The sequence below is a fragment of the Ambystoma mexicanum genome, chromosome 3p (assembly GCF_040938575.1).
Source record: "Ambystoma mexicanum isolate Mex_15411 chromosome 3p, UKY_AmexF1_1, whole genome shotgun sequence".
NCBI lineage: Eukaryota > Metazoa > Chordata > Amphibia > Caudata > Ambystomatidae > Ambystoma > Ambystoma mexicanum.
In genome coordinates this window covers 964,689,042-964,710,126 of record NC_090925.1, presented here as the reverse complement: position 1 = coordinate 964,710,126, position 21,085 = coordinate 964,689,042, and the positions used below count along the sequence as shown (strand labels likewise).

General features: G+C 44.8%; 1 protein-coding gene across 4 annotated transcripts in view; it reads right to left on the bottom strand.

Moving 5' to 3' along the window:
* ITCH (itchy E3 ubiquitin protein ligase) overlaps positions 1–21,085 on the bottom strand; it is a 2,968,415-nt gene that overhangs the window by 337,168 nt on the left and 2,610,162 nt on the right. For all 4 annotated transcript variants that reach the window (XM_069652264.1, XM_069652266.1, XM_069652265.1 and 1 more), the window contains exon 21: positions 15,302–15,406. In XM_069652264.1, the coding sequence (XP_069508365.1) occupies positions 15,302–15,406 (105 nt within the window). The remainder of the gene's footprint in view (positions 1–15,301; positions 15,407–21,085) is intronic.

Genomic DNA, 21,085 nt, shown 5'->3' with positions numbered 1-21,085 from the left:
GCTTTTGTGTTGCTTGCCTTGTTCAAGGTTGCTCCGCTTTATTTGCCAGTCTGAACCCCCTCATTCTTCCAATAATATGTCTAGAGACAAGAGCGGAAAAATTCTTGCAAGATATCTTGAGGTGGATTTTGGCAACAGTTTAATGGCTCCTAAAACATGTTCGATCAATATGGATGTGGCTCAGCCGGGTGATATGGGCTCCGCCACCGATCCTAGTTGCTGTTTAATTGTTAATCCTACTGTTACAGTCAGTGATACACAGATGGCTGATACCTCTTGTGTTAGAGTTACTACATTTTTTAAAGACTTTTTCCGCACATAGGGTAGCCGGTTTGGTCATGCTGGATGATACGACCAATGGTATTAAGATTGAAGCAGCGCCTTCTACCCATCCGCTTCTACCTCACCTATAATAATGTAGCTACTGACCTCGCTACCATTTATGATGCTAATCTCATTTCAGATTCTTCTGAGGCGATAATTTAAATCGAACACGGAATTGTGCCTCTAAATCCTGTTCTTACATTACCCCTTACTAGTGATGCTCGCTATCTTACTGATAAAAATGTTTTTGTCTCTCCCCCTGTTGACGCCTTTTTACCTATGCATCAGTCTAATGGTATGACTGATTAGATACTATGCCCTCAAATAATGTCTACCGCAAAAAAACGCAGTGTTCTAAACACCCCCCTGGTCTCCCTCCTACATTCCCTCCTACATTGATTAGGAATTCCACCCTGAAAGCAATTATGTTGTACACACGATCATTGATCCAACATGCCATAGAGTTAGCAGCAGGGGTGTTGCTAGGTCTGGAAAAGATCCGGGGCTACACTAATGTTGGGACTTTCGAGACTCTGGGCTTGCTAGTCTTTTGGTTGTAGCTCCTGAGCTTCTATCTGGGGCTACAACCAATGATCGGGGGCTACAGCCCCCTCAGCCCCACCTAGCAACACCTCTGGTAGCAGATCTTATTGATGGAACTAATGTGGATCTATTGGCCCTTGCATAGCTCAATGATTCCGCAGCTCATGCTGCCGCACTTCCCACTCCTGTTCGCTAGAACATTCTAAGGGCTGATCGGACCACATCTAGAGGTGGTGGCATTGTCCTTATATATCGGGACTGGCTCAAATTACATCTCTCTAAATTGTTCATTATTGATATTATTGGCTACATTTAGCGTGGACAACACAACCTCAATAACATCCTTATTCTTTACAGACCACCCATAACAACCCTAGATTTCAAAGAGGAATTGCTGGTATTGCTCTAGGATAGTATGAAATCTAATTCTCAGTTTCTGTTATTGGGTGATTTTAATCAGTGGATATACAATAAAGCCGATCTTCATGCAGCACCACTATTGAATTCCCTCGAAGCCATCGGATTCCAACAGCATGTTAAGTTTGCCACACATGCAGATGGAAACGTTTTTGATTGTGTTTTGTCAAATAATCTTAATGTTTCGGTATCTTCCATTGAACATAGTTCATGGTCAGACAATCATCAAGTTTTTTTAAAAGAAATTGCTACCTACGGCGGGGCCTCGGATGGCTTCTAATCCTAGGATCATGAAAGTCAGGAACTTGAAAAAGCTTACTCCAAGGGCTATTACCTCAGTGCCACCAGGACTGTCAAGGTTACACACTATCTCGAGCTCTAATGATATTACTGAACATATTCAGCAGGTCCTGCACGGTGCAATTAACTCACCTGCCCTGGTTCCAGTGAAATCTATTAAAACCGAAACAAGTAAAAATACGCGATTCAATGAAAATGTCATCAAGTATAGAAAAGTAAAAAGGCAATCTTAAAGAGCTTGGTGTAAGAACCCCTGTACCGAGTCTACGTCTGTTTATAAAACATCTGTGATGGATTATAAACAGGCCATTCTTATTTCCCAAAAAACTGTTTATAACCAGAAGATATCCAACGCCAAGTCCAGCTATAGGGAATTGTTTGCAATCCTTAAGAAGCTGGAGGTAAAGACAAACCACGATGCCCCCTCTGACAATTCTAATGATTGTTATCAAGACATTTAAAATGAATGTATGGATAAAATCTGCAAACATCAACGAGCGATTAATTACCGTAAATTGCTGCTTGCTAAACTGACATCTAAGACAAGCGAGCTGTCTGAAACGTCTACAGTTCCTACATATCACTTTAGCTTTTAATTTCGACAAGTCTCGAAAATATGAGGTACGTCAGTCTGGTCAATATTTGTCCTGCTCAGACGATTAAGTATTACAGAGTGGCTTGATTTTCTTCTTCCTGAAATTACGCAGATGGCCAATGCTTCTTTTTCTGAATCTAGTGTTCCAGCCTGCCTCAAAGAAGCTTGGATTACCCCCCTCCTCAAGAAGGGAAATCTCGACCCTGCAGTTGCAAGTAACTATAGGCCCATTACCAATGTGCCCTTTCTGATGAAAATCATTGACAGAATTGCATATGATATGATAGTTTATTTATATAGCGCCTATACACAATGTACTATAGGAATACATTGAGGAACATAACATCTTGGGGTTTCGTTACTCCGGCTCCATAGCCAGGCATGGAACCAAATCTGCTACTGGACCTAAAATCATTGATGGTGGTCAAGCGAGTCAGTTCTGTTCGACTAATCTGCGGCTTTTGAGGAAAATCTCACACTGAGTTCCGGGAAAAAAAATGATAAATCTTCTCATCACACATGCAGAATGGGAACATGCCAGATAGTTAATCAAAAAAATGAAATTAAACAAGAAATTGCAGACATGACTAACCCAATAACCACCAAGGAGAAAAGTTACAACAAAATGTTTTCTTTCCTTAAAGAATACCAAAATGAGGTAAAACGTAAAAAAATTATGAAGTATTACAGAGACTACGAAAAAGACAGGGTCTACACCGTCCAAACAAAATATGACAACAGGAAAACCCCTAGCTATAACACCACATCAGTAACCACATCAGGTACTTCAGATATCCAGTCCAAAAGGGAGGGCCTAACGACTCTAGAATCAGGAGAGGCCCATGCTGCCCAAGGAACAAACGGTGCCAGAAGAGGTTTCTTGGCGAAAATCAAAAGATATAGAAGAGCAAACCAACAGAATCCACAATCAATTCCCAAACATGTAAGATTCCAGGCCCCTTTAGGGCCCAGTACTATAACTCAAAGAGCTTCATCAGAGGAAGATGAAGAGGATCAAGGGCAAGGGGAGGACACAATCCAACCAAAAGATGGGCAAAACAACACAGAGGATCTAGTGATCAATCTGTCTGACAGAGCCCTGTCCAATAATGAGAAAACACTTAATAGAGGGCTCTCTTTTGCACCAACTAATAAGACGGACATGATCGAATTCCAGATCGACCTGTACAAATTCATTAGAAAAGTCAAACTGAATTTTATTTCTCCATAATACGGTTAGCCCCTATGAATTGGTCGTCCATACCGAACCAGTAAGTCAACTCACGATATCTGACATAGAAAACACCCATTTACTTCTTTCCTGAACTTCAGATATGTCCAAGACTAAAGAGACAATTTGTCAGGAATTAGGCATACATCATAGAAACTTATAACTAGAGGAATTATAAAACAGGTCTAGATTCACTCCCCATCCACTGTGGAGAGTGCTGTTAAAACGTTCTATCAGGCTGTGACTTCAGAAATACATACCTATATGGACCAAGCCAAATGGGGGGTACAAAAGCAAGAAATCCAACTTAAACCACTCTGAAAGGGCATCCCTCAAAGATCTCAAAACACGCTCCATCACTGGCCAATCTCTTCATGGGTTACTTTGAGACCCAATATGTGTACAACAACAATGAATATGATGCAGAAACTATCCGTTGGATGAGATATATAGATGATGTCCTTTTAATTTGGAACGGAACCAAGGACAAGTTTGATCAATTTATTAGGTATCTCAACAATAATACTTTTGGCATAGAATTCATACGTAGTGCAGACACCAGTATGATAGAATTTTCAGATCTTCAAATATATATTGAAAATGGTATTAAACAAACAAACAAAAACATTTAGGAAAGCCACTGAAATTAACTCAACGCTTTTTGCCACTAGTTCCCATAAAAGAACCACGATTGACAATATCCCAGTTGGGGAAATTGGTCTATGGACAGGAATGCGACTTACTCAGCCGAAGGTTTCAGAGACAAGGGTACACGGGGCAATTCAACCGATACTAATAAATGACATGCTCCAGCCCAAAATAAGCAGCTCTAATTTGGAACACAGAGAACTCCATTTCCTCGTCAAATTTTCTTGTGACAGCAACCAGATGTATGGAATGCTCAAAAAACATTGGCATATTCTGACTTTAGACCCGGATTTATCAAGTTATACTGACACCAAACCCAAACTATTTTCACTCGGGCACCCACACTCAAATATAAATTAAGTCCCCCTTGTATGAAACCGGATCCTGAACTAACTACCAAGAGTAACTGGCTCCAACATAAACCTATTGGTGTCCACAAATGTGGATCATGTAGTTTATGCAAATTTGCCCTTTCAGCAACAACAACATTTGAATGTCATGGAGGAATTATTGACTTTATTAACTGTAGGTCGAAGTTCATTGTTTATGGTATCATCTGTATCTGTGGTAAGGTTTATAACGGAAGTACTATTCGAGAATTACAGGTTCGAATTAGAGAACATCTCTCCAGCTTGGGCAGTCAACACACCAAATTGCAGCTAGCATTACACTGGCAAGAACAACACGAGATGGGAAAAAAAAGGGGACATCCGCTTCATTGGTCGGCAGCAAGCACATTCCACACAAGAGGAGGCGATCGAAAAGTTCTCTGGATGCAACTTAAATCCCGTATGATATGCAGACTGCGCTGTATCACTCAAGGACTCAAAGAACATGAGATGTATGTTTTTCTGTAATATCATAGGTAACACATACTCAACAATGAGTAACACCTTTCCTCTGGTCCATAGACCACCTCATCTGACCTGCCCGTGAAAATAGGGGACTTCTTCAAAAAAGTCTCTAGACCAAACGGCTTTGATGCATTTCTTGCTGTGTATGTATTTAGTTATTCTCTTTTTCAGACAGGACCGGTCTTACAACTATACGTTGATTTAAGGAAAAGGGATGTCTGACACCGATCTTGCCCAGCGGTGGCCTGAAGCCAGGATATTTCTCTATTACCAATTCAGGATGAACGACATTGTCCACATCAAGACACTTGTAATCCAAAAATTAATCAATCGTATTTCATACGCTAGCTAGACGTGGCTTGGACATTTTTTAATAATGATACATCACATGATATTACCACGGCAGGCGTTCTTGCAATATTGAGGCTCTTAAATGTGCCACATTGTTTGCAAAACACCGAAAGCAATTAGTCCCATAACACTTTCTATGCCAATACAGTACGAACGTACGGGGGAACTAATTTCACGTCACATAGCTTACAAATACAAGACACAACATGGTGCCCGCGGTAGAACACACGCGGAGGCCAGACGATGGCAGCAGGGGCCCGAAAGGATTAACGTTTCTCTTTGTAACCGGTAAGTTTAAATCTGACAAACAGGCTAACAATATCTCGAGACCGTAACCATGTCGGACTCCATGCTCATAAGAGACTTTTATATTCGTTTAAGGATGCCAGTGCGAATGCTTCCAAACGCAGGATCGAGCTATTAGTCGGACCACATATCACATCAGTAATACACTGCAATCGGTGAGCCATTCCGAGTATATTATTACGCTCACTTAAACATGTATGCTTGCCGCATTCATGCTCTACTTTGAATGCCCTTCTCGCCTGACAACGCATGCTTCACATTTAATATTCACACATGATTAAGAACTTGCACTGTATGAGATCAGACCCATCACACTTTGCAAACGTAACTGACTTAGATGCATGCACCTTGTTAACCAGGGCTAATCAGCATCATAATAGACAAGAATCTCTCTCGCAACACCACTTAAAGCACCCCTGGGGCTTTCCATCTCATGTGTCCCAATCTAACCACAAAACAAATTATCTAATCGGAAGCAGCAACCACTGAGAATCGACTTAGGTATTGCAACCGGCATGCAAGTATTTTTCGCACGCATGGATGTTGTCCCCCTGGGACTGCACTTTACTAAATACAGGAGCCACAGATATGCTAATAGAGATATTGCAATGCATATGATAGGTTTTCTTCTAGCTCTTTGCATCTTGAAAACACTGCATCAGAATTCTCTGCAGTAGCTCGTGACCATACCGACATTTGGACCGTTCACAGTCCCCCAGTGAGTGAATACTACAGGTTGCATAACACTAATCACTTTGGAGAAATCAGGCTTTGGCCTCCCTAGGACACGGTCAGGGTGCGCACCCTACAATACTAGATTAGACATGATTTTACATGTAAATACAGAAGTCAATCATGGCACGTTTTTAACATCGGTAATGTTTATTTCTGGCAAGTCCACCATCATAGATCATTGCTTTCACCAACCAAAACGACTATCAATGGTCTCATATTCTAACTAGAACTGTAGAAGCATGTATAGCCATGCAGGTCTGAGTTTTGGCTAGCTCACCACCAGAGACCAATGGTAACACACGGTTTCACGACATTGGCATTAATTGTAATTTTTTATAATGTGTATATTGCCAATAAAGATTCACAAGCTAAACTTTCTGCAGTAAGCTTTAATGTTACTGAATGGGAATCCAATAACTCAGATACATATCTGTTTCTTTTGTCCCCCGCCCCGTCCCCATCTTCCTTTTCCGCTTTTGAATGTCTTAATTACTCAATTGTTCCCTATGTGTTGGGGCACTCCATTTTGACAATCCATGTGTTACTTATTAATTGTGCACTGTAACAAACAATGTTGTTCCGATTTGTTTCACCATGATGAAATGGAAACGTTATGTTTTTTTGTGTTCATAATAATTGCCAGGACATGAAAATATGGCATTGGGTTTATTAGACATCAACATAATCAATATGCCTTGATAAAGACTGCACAGGTCGAAAAACGTATAGGCAAAAAGGGCAAACGGGAAATTAATCATCATATGATTTACATAATTGTAATTTTTGTCATTTGATACCAATTCTATTAGAAACCATATATTTGTAATATCAGCGCATTGATTTTGGCACATCTGTTTTTTCTTTCTGATGAAGATCATTGACAGAATTGCATACTTGCAACGATAGGAGTACATTGAGGAACAGAACATCTTGGGGTTTCGTCAATCCGGCTTCAGAGCCAGGCATGGAACCAAAGAACAAGTTACTTCTTACCTTGTAACGTTCTTTCGATGGGATGTTCCTCCGACGTATTCCTTATCTATGATATTTGTATCTCCAGCTTGCTGGCCTCGGAACATTTTTTTCAGTAGAGGGCGCTGTGCGTCGATGTCCGTCGGGTAGGTGCTCCTCGACGGCCACCGTATCGACGCCATCATGCCTATAAATGGCCACGCGCAGCGTCCGTTGCTCAGTTCCGTTTTGTAAAGTAGTTATTGTATGAATGGTTACTACCCTTGAAGGAGCGTAAACTGCAACCACAAGGGAAATGTGACTGCGGGGATGGATGGGAGGGGCAATAAGGAATACGTCAGAGGAACATCCCATCGAAAGAACGTTACAAGGTAAGAAGTAACTTGTTCTTCGAAGGGATTGTGTCCTCCGACTTATTCCTTATCTATGATAGACTCCCATAGCAGTGGTATGTGATTGGAGGCGGGAGTAAGAGATGCCATATTACCCTTTAAGAATGAACAGAGTGTAACACAGCTTTGCCAAATCTAGTCTCTTGACTAGAGGAGGAATCCAGGCTATAAAATTTGGTAATGGTATGTGCGGACGACCATGTGGCAGCCGCACATATGTCTTTAATTGGTACCCCTCTTTGAAGAGCTGAGGATGCTGCGATACCCCTGGTCGAATGAGCCCTTAGATTTTGAGGGGGCTCTTTCCCTGCCAGTTTGTAGCATTCCAGAATGGCTAAAATAATCCATCTGGAGATGGTTTGTTTGGTTATTGGTAATCCTAACTTATGTCCTGCGTAACCTACAAAGAGTTGGTCTGCTTGTCTAATTTTACCAAGTCTACTAATATAAAAACTCAAGGCTCGCTTAGGGTCCAGCCTGTGTAGTCTCTCTTCCTCTTTCCCCGGATGGGGAGGAGGATAGAAAGAAGGTAAAGTAATCTTCTGAGTAATGTGAAATTCCGAAACTACCTTTGGGAGGAAGTTAGGCTTCACCTGTAGAACTACTTTGTCCTTGTGAAAAGTTGTATGAGGAGGTTTATAAGACAGGGCTTGTATCTCGCTAACCCTTCTAGCAGATGTTAATGCTACCAATAAAACAGTTTTGAGGGTGAGAAACTTCAATGAACAAGAGTGGAGTGGTTCAAAGGGAGCACCCTTTAGGAAGTTTAAAACTAGATTTAAGTCCCATAAGGGAACTTGGAATGGTCTCGGAGGGTAAACATTAGTTAGACCTTTCAGGTATTGTATTACCAATGGAATTTTGAAATACGATGGCTCCTCCGCAGTGCGCTTAAAGATCGAAAGAGCTGCGAGATAGCCCTCAATAGTGCCAATTTGAAGGCCCGAATTTGCCAAATAAAGTAAGAAGGATAACACTGCAGGTGTACCACATGAAAAGGGTTTGATATTCTTTTCTCTGCACCAGCTGCAAAATGTATTCCAGCGGCAGCGGTATAGAGCCTTAGTTGCTGGTCTTCTGGCCAAAAGCAACACCTCCATGACGTCATCTGGAAGGTCCCAATCCTTGTACCTCAACCTTTCAGATACCAAGCGTGAAGGTTGAGGGTCTTGATGGCTGGATGGAGAACCTGACCTCCCTTCTGCGAGAGAAGATCCTCTCTGTACGGTAGACGAATTGGAGGACAGATGGACATGCCCAGAAGGTCCGGGTACCACGTTCTCCTGGCCCAATCCGGGGCAATTAGGATCATGGTCTTCCGAAACCTTCTCAACCTCCTGATCATTTGAGGAATGACAGGGACCGGAGGAAACGCGTACAGAAGTGGGAACTCCCAGTCCACTACGAACGCGTCTCCTAGAGCTCCTCTCGGGGGAAATTCCCTTGAGCAAAATCTGTCGCACTTCCTGTTGATACTGGTGGCAAACAGATCCACTTGAGGGGTTCCCCAAAGGGCGAAGATCTCTTGAAGGACTTCCTGAGCTATCTCCCATTCGTGGGAGACTGTGTTCTGCCTGCTCAGAGCGTCCGCTGTCAAGTTCTTCTCTCCGGCTAGGTGAATTGCCGATAGAGAGATTCCTTCCTGAATTGCCCAAAACCAGAGCTGCATCACCTCTCTGCACAGTGGCAGTGACCCTACGCCTCCTCTTTTGTTGAGGTAGTGCATGGCCACTGTATTGTCCGTCATTATCAGGACGTTTCTCCCTCGTACAGGCGGCAGAAAAGCCTTCAGGGCCAGTCTGATGGCTCTCAGCTCCAACAGGTTGATGTGTAGTCTGGACTCCGATGGAGACCAACGACCGCTGATGGTCAAGTCGTTGGCATGGGCTCCCCACCCCATGAGTGAGGCGTCTGTGACTATTGTTCTCTCCGGCCATGGTTGCCAAAACAGTTCTCCTTTCAAGATGTTCTCTGGAGAGGCCCACCATAGAAGGTCGTGGGCTACCTTGTCCGGAATCCGGAGGAGATCTGTCATCCTCCCTGAGAATTGTGACCACTGAGTCCTCAGCGCCCACTGAAGGGATCTCATTCTCAGGCAAGCCTCTGGCACAAGGGATATGCAGAATGCCATGAGGCCTAGCAACCTCAAAAAGTTGTAGGCTGGGAGACGTTGGGCATTTTGAAACCTGGTGACCATCTGCAGAATATCTTTAGCCCTCACCTCCGGTGGCGAGGCTTTTACCAGGGACGTGTCCAAGACTGCTCCAATGAACTGGAGTCTCTGTGATGGGATCATCTGTGACTTCTTTAAATTGAGGGAGAAGCCCAGCCTGTGAAGGGAGTGGCAGACATAATCTAGTTGGATCCGAGCTTGTTCCGAAGAAACTGCTCTGATCAACCAATCGTCCAGGTAGGGGTAGACGTGAATCCCTTCCCTCCTTAGACTTGCAGCCACAACCGACATTAGCTTGGTGAAGACCCTCGGGGCGGAGGTCAGCCCAAATGGCAGAACTCGAAATTGATAATGAGAGTTGCCAATTGCGAACCTCAGGTACTTCCTGTGCTTGGGATGGATTGGCACATAGAAATAAGCATCCTGAAGGTCCAGAGATACCAACCAGTCCTTAAGCTGGAGGGCCTGAAGGATCTGAGAGAGAGTTACCATCTTGAACTTGTCCTTCCTGAGGAACTTGTTCAATTCTCGTAAGTCCAGGATGGGTCTCAGTCCTCCGTCTTTCTTTGGTATGAGAAAGCACGGGGAGTACCAGCCCTTGTTCCTGTCCGCTACAGGTACCGGTTCTATGGCACCTTTCTCTAGCAGGTCTACAACTTCCTGCAAGAGGAGCGGATCCGGCACTTTCAGAGAGCTGTTCCCCGGTGGATGTCTCTGAGGGATGCGTAGAAAAGGCAGGCAGTAACCTTGGGCAACTGTCTCCAATGCCCAAGCATCAGACGTAATAGCCTGCCATTCCGTCAGATGGTGAGTTAACCTGCCCCCTACAGGTGTCTTGTGATGGGAGACCTCAGAGTGGTTTGGGAGCGGCTGATGCAGTTGCCGAAGGTAAAGCGGCTCCTGCTGATGCGGCTTTCTTTCCTTTACCCCGTCCACCACGGGTACATTTTCCTTGGCCTCTTTGAGCCGGCCGTCCTCTGCCTCTTCCAGATGAGGAATAATAGCGAAAGGACCTTCCTCTCCAAGAGGATCCTGAGGGACGAAAATTAGTTTGTTGGATTGCAGCTCCTAGTGACTTGGCTGCTGCTTTAGATGTTTGTAGTTTTTCCAAACTGTCATCCGCCTTTTTACCAAATAGGGAAGAGCCGTCAAAGGGCATATTTAAAAGTCTGGCCTGCACGTCAGAAGCAAAGCCTGACTTTCTCAACCACGCATGCCTGCGGATTGTGGTACTTGCCGCCATGGCCCTGCTTATACTGTCAGCAGAATCAATGCCAGTTTGAAGGGACTCACACATTGCATCTTTACCATCTCTGATGATATTTAAAAATGCGTCCCTTTCTTCTCCTTCCGGTATGCAGTCAGCCGCCGATGAAGCACATTCCCAAAGAGTGTGGCGGAACCTAGCGAGCATACAAGTTGCATTAATAGATTTTAAAGCCATGCTACAGGCTGAGAAGACTTTCTTAGCCATGGCATCATATTTTTTATCATCCCTATCCTGAGGAACAGTGGGGTAAGCAGAAGTACTGCCTGATGAAGTTGCAGCCTGGACCACAAGACTCTCTGGAGTAGGGTGCTTAGATAGGTATTCAGGGTCAGCAGCAGATACCCTATATTTCGCAGGGACAACTTCAGGAGTTTCCCAGTTAGTTAAAATCTTTACCAGAATATCTGTGAGGTCATCCTGTTGAAAAACAGGTGAAGGCGCAGACCAACCCATGAACTCCATAATTCTTGACATTAGGGTTCTATAAGGGGTATCAGCATGTTCCCCTGGGTCTGGTTTGACAAATTCCACTTCTGGGGAAGTGTCTAGGCCACTTGCTTCCTGTAATGCATCCTGAAGGTCTTTCAACCTTCTTTCCTCAGAGGCAAAAGTCTCTGGTTCAGGTAATGTGGTCCTCTGTAGCCCAAAAGACCTTTCTTGGTCAGAATCTTCCCTTTCTTCAAAAATTGAAGTTAAGGGGGATGCTCTGGTCTGTGAAATGGTATAAAACCCATCTCTAAGGCAGAGGGAGCCATCATCAGTGGCCTTGAAAAGGTCGATGTCGTCGACGCGATGTAAAAATCCTCGAAGGCGCCGACAAAGGCGTTGAGAAAACTGGAAGAGGCCTCGAAGAACTCGAGAGGATCGGAATCTTGCTCGAGGATGTCGACGACGTTCTCGACGTCGTGTCGGAGGCTCTCGGTGTAACCGCTGGCTGTGGAGTAGCCGTGAGTTTTTCTTTTATCGGAGTCGATATCGGCGTCGACTCGATCGACGGATGCGTCGAAGAACCCTTCGATAACGGCGTTGATGGCGCCGATCTATGCTTCGAAGGGGCTTTCGACGATGGCGTCGAAGATGCTTTACTTCCCGATGGCTCATGGCGCTTTCGGGTCGACTCTTTCGCCGGGTGCTTTGACTCGCTGCGTTTAGATTTTTTGGGCTTTTCACCCGGGGTATCACCCTCAGCTGACTTAATGCTTAGCATCTTTTTTCTGAATTCCTCCCACTCAGCTTGAGAGCTGTGTTTTGTGGGGCAATTTACTCTTTCAGGGGAACTAGAAGACGACGATGAAGGGGATCTTCTTCGTCTTTTTTTCGAGTGTCTAGACCTCGACGAGTGGTGGGAGCCACTTCGAGACCTAGACCGAGAATGCTTTCGACGGTGAGGAGACGAATGTCTCGACTCTACCGCTGAAACTTTCGAGGAAGTTAAAATTGACTTACCTCTCTCGAGCTTCCCCTTACGCTCCTTCAAGGCTTTCGCCGTCATGGATAGGCATTCCTCACATTCCCAACACTGGTGTTCGATTCCCAGACACCACAAACAGATCCTGTGAGGATCCGTCAACGACATTTTCTTCCCACAGTCTCAGCATTTTTTTAAACCGGACCGAGGAGTCGTCGGGTCGGAGGAGGAAGCCATCGAGTACGAGTCGGTTTTCTCGAGGAAATGTAAATATATATATCGACTGACGAACTGAGCAACAGTATTCCGAGGCACACGAAGCGCGGAAAAATGGAACTGAGCAACGGACGCTGCGCGTGGCCATTTATAGGCATGATAACGTCGGCGTCGATACGGTGGCCGTCGAGGAGCACCTACCCAACGGACGTCGACGCACAGCGCCCTCTAATGAAAAAAAAATTCCGAGGCCAGCAAGCTGGAGATACAAATATCATAGATAAGGAATACGTCGGAGACAATCCCTTCAAATCTGCCTTACTGGACCTAAAATCATTGATGGTGGTCATGCAAGTAATTTCTGTTGGACTAATCTGCAGCTTTTGACCTCGTAGACCGCTCTCTACTAGGGAAGAGATTGGTTGAGGTGGCAAACTGCACAGAGGATGCGGCACCACGAATTAAGTCCTTACCCGGTGGGAGTGGCCATGTGGGGATTTTCATGCATGGCAGGTGAATGTTGATTGTGGCGTCCCTCAGGGATCATGTCTATTCCCAACGTTGGTTAGCATTTATAGTAGACCGCTCTTTGATTTGTTGGATAACGTCGGTGTGATTTACCTTAACTACACCGACTATTATCAAATCTAACTTGAATTGTCTGACTACAATCATGATTCTCAAGCAATCAACAGGATTTGTTCCTTGGAGCAGTCATGGACGGTAAGTAACTACTTGGTGCTTAACGCCAACAAGACAGAGTTACTTGTTGTCGGACCCGGACCAAGGCTGAAGAAAATTGATCCACAATATGATCAATTTGTCATTGCTGGGTGTACAACCAAAGTTGGCCCATTTGTAAAAACATTGGGAGTTTATTTAGATGCCCAACCCCCAGCAGCCCCAGTGCCTTTCTTATCGGGTTACCAGGAGCACCAGCGCTGGCGCACCAGAGTCTAGCCCGGTCTTCGCCAGAACATATACAGCAAGTTTTGTCCTAACAATGAGACTGCAATTAATTGATGTGAGAAGTGTGTCTGGGATATTTACTTGCCTTTGTGGTGCGGCTCGCACAGTGCATATGTATTTCATTTTGGAAGCGTATCTGTAAATTGTATTTAACGTGACTTCACTCTGAAAATTATCTGGGGAAAATGTTGACATTCTCCTCTTTGTACGCTGCATGCAAGTGTTACGAACTTGCTTTTACGGCAGCCTGTAAAATTTTACCTAGATTCGAAATTAAGTTGTTGACTAACTACACTGGGTAGGGAAGATTACAATCCCATCAGCCCCAGTGACTTTTTTTTATTGGGTGACAAGGCGCACCAGCACTGGCTCACCAGAGTCTGGCCTGGTCTTCGCTGGTCTGCGCCAGATGCAGGTAACCTTGCGCCCTCCCTTTTTATACTTTCTTACAGGGAAACATGGGCTAGCGGGGGTAGAGGGTGGGTGGGGGGGGCAGAGAGAGCGGGGGTAGGGCGGGTGGGGGGGCAGAGAGAGCGGGGGTATGAAATGGGACAGGACGTATGAGTTTTCAATTACCTTGTCTAATCTGTGACTGTACATCAGTCACGCCAGTACAGTGCCAAGGACGTGCATCTTTGTTAAAATCTTGAAAATGCACAGCTATTAGATAAGCTATCACCTTTATTTATAGATCTATGTTTTCAAAATGCTAACGTTTACTTTGTGAACAGTACTTTCAATTATGAACAATGCGAATGCTCAAACAGATTCATCTGAAATATTTGCACCTCAATGAAGAAGAAAAAAAAAAGTCATCCAGCCACCACTGGCACACACGCCACCAACTATCTCTTGACTATACTTAAATTAACAGGATGGGGACTTCCAGGACTGTTTTGCCACTGTTTTTACTCTGCAGCACATGGTCACACCAAGTGCACAAATAAAATCTAATTGTATTCATTGCATCAAATTTTATCATAAAATACTGCAGAGTGCAATGTATAGACTAGCAAAAGTAGGCTTCACCACACATTTAGTATGTTAAATGTATCACCTTCAACTTTGTTTTTATATTTAACAATATTATGGGATACATGCAGTGGTATGACTAATTCTCAAATTGCTGAGAGATTCTCCAATATCCGTTGCAAGGCGTAGCCTTCACTGGCTCGTATACTATCTTGAATTCACTTCGGTCTTGTGCCTCATCTTCTAGTGCGTGCATGGACTGGCCTCACACTACCATAACGAACGCATTCACCTGCAACATCCTTCTCGCCTGCTTAGATCTTCTAATGCTTTTTTACTCACCGTTCCTTCCAGCCATTGCTCCACATGAGATCAGCGTTTCTCTGTTTTCAGTTAAAAAAGAAAATGGAACAATCTACCTCTTTGACTCAGATCTCAGGACGCTGTGCGATCTTTTTGGAAACGCATCAAAACCTTTCTTTCTGTTAATATGTATGCTCACCAATGCAATGGATTTAGGCCACGTGTCGATTTCGACTATTTATTCCTTCAGTGCCCAGATGCATTTCATTCTACTCGGTACAATTCATTGTTACTTGCACTACAAATCATTAAACAAACATACCTGCCAAAACCAAATTATCTGCTTGCTTGTCCTGGTGTAATGCCTATAGATAGCATGCCTTTGCCAGTCATTTAAGTCAATTTCTTGCATTCCACACAGGAGGACCTAGAGAAAAAACATGAATGCAGATTTTTGTTATAGATTTTTATATTTGTTTCTATGACCACGAACACAATCTGATTTAAATACAAGTTCGCATTACCTCTGCACCACCATCACACCACAGAATTATTTGCAAAGACTAGCCAATTTTACCAGCTGTGGTTCCACTGATTTTCCCAATCCTACGTTACTGCCAAGATAAAGTTGCTGAAAATCAGACTGCGGGAGTTTCGGTACCGTATGACCCTTGTTGCAGCTCAGGAATCAACAGACAACGCTGTACTATCAAAAGGATGTACAAACATTTATTTTGCAACACAAACAGTCCCAGAGCTTGGACTGTGTTAGGGAGAATTCTCATTCTATGGCTAATTTCCCTTACCTATAGAGTCCCCCAGCAGCTTTGCTGGATTTGAAGGGTTTGTTTCTTTTTACCTGCTAAGAGTGAAACTCTTTTTTTTCCCACTCTTAGGCATTTTTGCTATGTGTGTTGTAGGATATTTTTGTGTTTAATGCCTTTGGGACCTTTCTCAACCCCATAGGGACCATCTTTATTTACGTGTGTTACACAGCACCCTCAGTGCAGTGACACAGGGGTGTCGTAGCGACCCACAAACATAGACTCCATACCCTGGGGCTGACTACTGTCCCTCAGGGCATGTAAAGTCCCCATTGACTTTACTAGTCAAATCCTATGAACTAAACCAGAACAACCCATCTTACTATGGAGGTACTGGAAGGGGTTAATAGTTTTTCCTCTATGTTCATTTTCGAGAGGGTACCGTACAGTCCGTCTCTCAAAAGTTTCTGGCTGGTGGCAGTGGTTACTACCATAAATATTCGACCGCAAATATTTCCATATGGGATTTTCCCATTGTTCGGGGCTATAACATTTTCTGACAGCCTCTAACATACCGCCGGTGTATTTTAATATTAACTTTACTCTGGTAGGTTTTATTTGCCAGAACTTTAATATAACTTATTTCTCGTGTCTTTCTCTAAACTCCTAACCCAGGTCGGGGATCCTTTGTTAGTCCGTTTGGCAGGCTTCTGTCGAGAAGCCCTCATTTCGGCGCCACTGAGTCTGGGGTGGGTCCATTGTGTGGGAGGGAGGGGGGGGGGGAGTAGGACCCCTGGACAGGGTTGCCTCAGCAACCCATGTCGCACTCTATCCCGATAGGCTGGAGGGTCTCCCGCCAAGATGACCACTCCACTGTGTGAGTGACAGCTAGGCTGTATGAATGGGATCTTTTTGCATAAAAGCAGGGTCCTGAGGACTGGAAGAGCAAGACCTCGCCACTGTCGCCACTGGAACTAAGAAGCCGAAGAGGAGAGAAGCCAAAGACATCTGCAACGACTGAACCACCGGTGAAGCCCTGCTGCAGCGTCTCACCACTTTTCTCCACACAAAGAGAGAAGATCTTCACTTGCAAGAGCCTTCTTCCCTTGAGCTGGTGGGGCCAACCAGTTTGCCAATCGCCTTCCCGGACCTGCCTTGATCGAATCTCCCGTACCCAGTACTCGGAGGTCGGATAGCCAGGCACCAGTCCACCTGGACCGCGATTTAAAGGAGCGTACCTTTTATTCGTCGGGCAGCACCGCGGCTGGTTTCATCCCTGGGTAGTGCAGTAACTCGAACCTTCCTCCACGACGAGAGCCTCTCTTCCTCTGCTGGATCACCCGAACTGCAGGAACTACCACGAACACCCGCCACCGCAGGAGCCACTTCTTCATTTAAAGATACATTGTTCCGCCAGGCCGCCCTTTTTTCGCGGTAGCACTAAAGGTGTTTTAAATCCTTGACCTACCTGTTGGGTTGGCCGCCCCTCTCTCAACATTGTCTATCGCCTTCTGCATCCACCTTTTCAAATTAGTTAACCAAAGACTTGACTGCAGCTACAAGAACATTTTGCTCCTGGGCCCTTGCCCTGTACCACTGACTCTGGCACAGGCCTACTGACTCTGGCTACATTTGTTAGACCTGCCTTCTTTAGATTAATTCTCACTGAGAACTGTGTTGGTGCACCTATTTCTTTTAACTACCCTTTCCCTCCCATTTTTAAACCTTGTGAAATGCCATTTTGCTCAGTTTTCATTTAGGTATTGCTTATACTGATGCACTGCATTGCTTGAACTGGTTCACAAACTGATGGGAAGTGTTGCTAGGGTGTGTAAGAACCTATTTCCATATAACTTGTGCTTTCCCTCCCTTGTGAGGAATTGTTAGAGGATCCCTTGTGTGTAGTTGTCACCGTGCCGTTTTGCTCAGTTTTCACTCTGGTTCACTTGGTCTACGATTTAACTTGGGAGTGTGTATATTTTTACTTTGACTTAATTTAACTTGCTGGACTGTGATACATGTGTTTTATTAGAAGTGTATAAAATAAATATATAACTACTTTTTAATACAAAGCTTTGGTCAGTGTTTCCTTGTACCATAGTCTTGTAGGCCTATTGTGTAAACCCTGAATACTGCTCATCTCCCTCCCTCTTGAGATAAGTCTGACTGCTCAGCCACAGCTACCAACTAAATCTTTGTTGTACAGACTGGTACCAACGGGGATTTATTGCTCACACCTGTAGTCCTAATCTTGTGTAGTGCTCCCTAAGGGAACTGCACAGGATTCTGCCTAAGAGACTGGCCTTAGTAAATGAAGAAGTAAAAAAAAAAAAAATCAAAAGGGAGCAATTCCACCATAGTACGTCAGTCAATCCCTCACTTACCTTGAACGTCACTGTAAGCTGTCAAATGAAAGTCAGTTTGTCAATGGGGTTTCAAGTATCCCCTGAACTACTGTCTTGGGTTGACGATTTTGACAGTCGCTGGCTTGGTCAGAATGCTGAGGTCCTATGCAATCGCTTTCAAATGCCAGGCTTGAGGAATCAAAGCTTGCTTCAGATTGTGCCAAACATTGGACAGGCTTTGCAGATCTCTCAGAGCCTGGGGAGCTTCTGGTGTGAGCCCAGGGATACAGGCCATCTACAGCACCAAAGTTGCTGACAGCTATAGGTGATCAAGTGCCTCTCCCACAGGAGCTCTATGTCGCTCCTCAACCTCCAGGTCTAACATACACTCTGTTTTGTCTCCTCTGTTTTGCTTCTTGACACCTTGCAACAATCGGGCCAAAAGCTCAGAACCTCGCACATTTGTGGCCACTGAGCCAGCAACTGGCTGTCTGCTTTTGAATTGTCCTTCGTAGCCATTTTGCATTGCTCTGCACTTCATGGTGCTGCTCTGTGCATTGAACAGGGCATCTGCCATCTTGACACTCGGACTGCTCTGGTAACCTCTGCTGCTGATCTCATATGTGGCTGGTGTTCAGCAGCCCACGCACCTCTCTTGCACAGTGAGCAGTTTCCATGCAAGTTTGTGGTCTGACGGGATAAAGTCATGGTGGTTCTGCTTAGATCAGTTAGTTGGAGGTGGTGGGACCATGCAGCTGCCCGTTTCCACACTGGTTCTGCTGTAACAGCTTGGGTTGTTCAGAACAATGCAGAGGGTAAAAAAAAGCATGATCAGGAGCTTTCAATGCAAGTTCAATGAGCTCCAGGAAATCCTTCAAAAGGCCAGAATTATTCCAGAGGATTTTGATAGTGGGGTGGAATTTTGTGAAAACAGGGGTTTCAACATGGGTTTGCCTGTAAAGAACAAATTACCTGCCTCTCTGTACATTTTTCTGATGGATTAGTCTTTCCTGCCACGCCTCAGATTCCTTATCACCCTTCTAAATTAACACTCTTGGCAGATAGTTCATACGCCTCATGTTCTGCTGCTACTCAACCACTGAGGACTAGGGAAAAAAAGGCGAACTGAGGTCATGGGGTGGGGATGGCTCTTCATATGGAGGCCCAATGTCCCGTTCGGCGTAAAGGGCATACAATGGGGTCTCTCTGCATCCCTGGCAGCTGAAAAAGTTTGCAAAACAGCTGACGCTGGAGGAGATGCATCTGAGATGAAAAACCTGTGGAAGGAAGGACTATTGCTTCAGAAAGAACATTACTGGGAGGTAAGCAATTGAACCCTCCAATTGAGTCCTTCCTTCCATAGATTAGGCATCTTAGATAGTCTCCCATAGCAGGACAGCACCTGGAGGAGGGCAGAGTGCACGAAAATTACCTACACCAGGACATTTTGAAGGATCACTCAACCAAAAGGAGAAATTCCTTTACTGTAATGTTCTTCCTATGGGTTCTTCTCCCGCAGATTGCTCATCTGATAGATATTCCCTCCAGCTTTGTTCTTCAGAAAATGTCAACAGGGGCCGTAGTAGATGCCGACCATCAATCCATCTTGCTCAGCGTCTGGTCGTCCGCTCCGGACGGGACGTTGGGCATTGTATAAATACCACGTCACTACGCCCCAATTTCAGTCCCCCCCCTCCCCCCCCAAGCACCACACACTGGATAGGAAAACAGAGAACAAACGTGATAATGAGCCCTTTAAAAGAAAGCAACTATAGACCTCCGAAGGAGGAACAATTGAACAAACAATACCAGTAGCATTAGAAAAATCTTGGATTTAAAAAATGGTGGCAGGTAGACAGAAAACTGCCACAAAGGACCATCACAAAGTCAACTTGAAAGAGGAGATGCGCAACAACCACCGACTTTGAGCGGGGAAGGGTCAAAGATGAGGAATCTGCGGGAGAAGAATCCATAGAAAGCACATTACGATAAGTTAATTTCTGCTTCAATGGATTGCTTTTCTCCTGCAGATTCCTCATCTGGTAGACTCCCAAAGCAGTAAATGAAGCAGAAAGTCATGCTACGAAATTTTGCAGCACTGCCCTGCCAAAACGGGCATTAGAGGTACAAGCCATATCCAGACTGTAGTGCTTTGCAAAGCTATGCATGGATGACCCCCTCTGCAATACAGTGGATGCTGAGACTCCCCTTGTCGAATGGGCCCTGATGCCTGCTGGTCATTCCTTCCCAGCGCACTGGTAGCATTCATCTATGCAGAAAATTACCCATCAGGATAAGGTCTGCTTAGTTATGGGCAAGCCATTACGGGCTAAAGAAAAGGAAACAAAGAGCTGGTCAGCTCTCCTGAAATCAGCTGTGCTGCGATATAATAACTCAACGCCCACTTCGGGTCTACGCGAGGTAACCGTTCCTCCTGCTTAGAAGGATGCGTAGGAGGATAGAAGACCGGAAGGTCGATGGACTGAGACAGGTGTAATTCTGAGACAACCTTGGGGCGGAAGCCAGGCCTTACCCTGAGTGAAACTTTCTCCCGAAAGAAACGTAGGAAGGGTGCCTTACAGCATAAGGCCTGTAGTTCACTCACCTGCCTAGCGGATGAAATAGCCACTAATAAGGCGGTTTTCAAAGAGAGAAGCCGTAATGGACAAGAGTGCATAGGCTCAAAGGGAGCCGCCATTAGAAATGTCAGAACCATTAAGGTCACAATCCGGGAAAACAAAGGGAGTTAGCAGAAACTTATATACAAGGCCCTTCAGGAATTGTGCCGTTACCACAATCGTAAAAAACAAACCTTGATCCGGGGATCTTTTAAAAAACACAAGTAGCCTTTGACCGTGGTGACCTGGAGGCCTGCAGAGGTCAGTGACAGAAGGAACTCCATCACTTTAGTGGTGGGGCAAGAGATGGGGTCAATCTTGCATTCCCTGTACAATGCCTAAAATCTTCTCCATCTGCACGCATACAAAGATCTTGGAG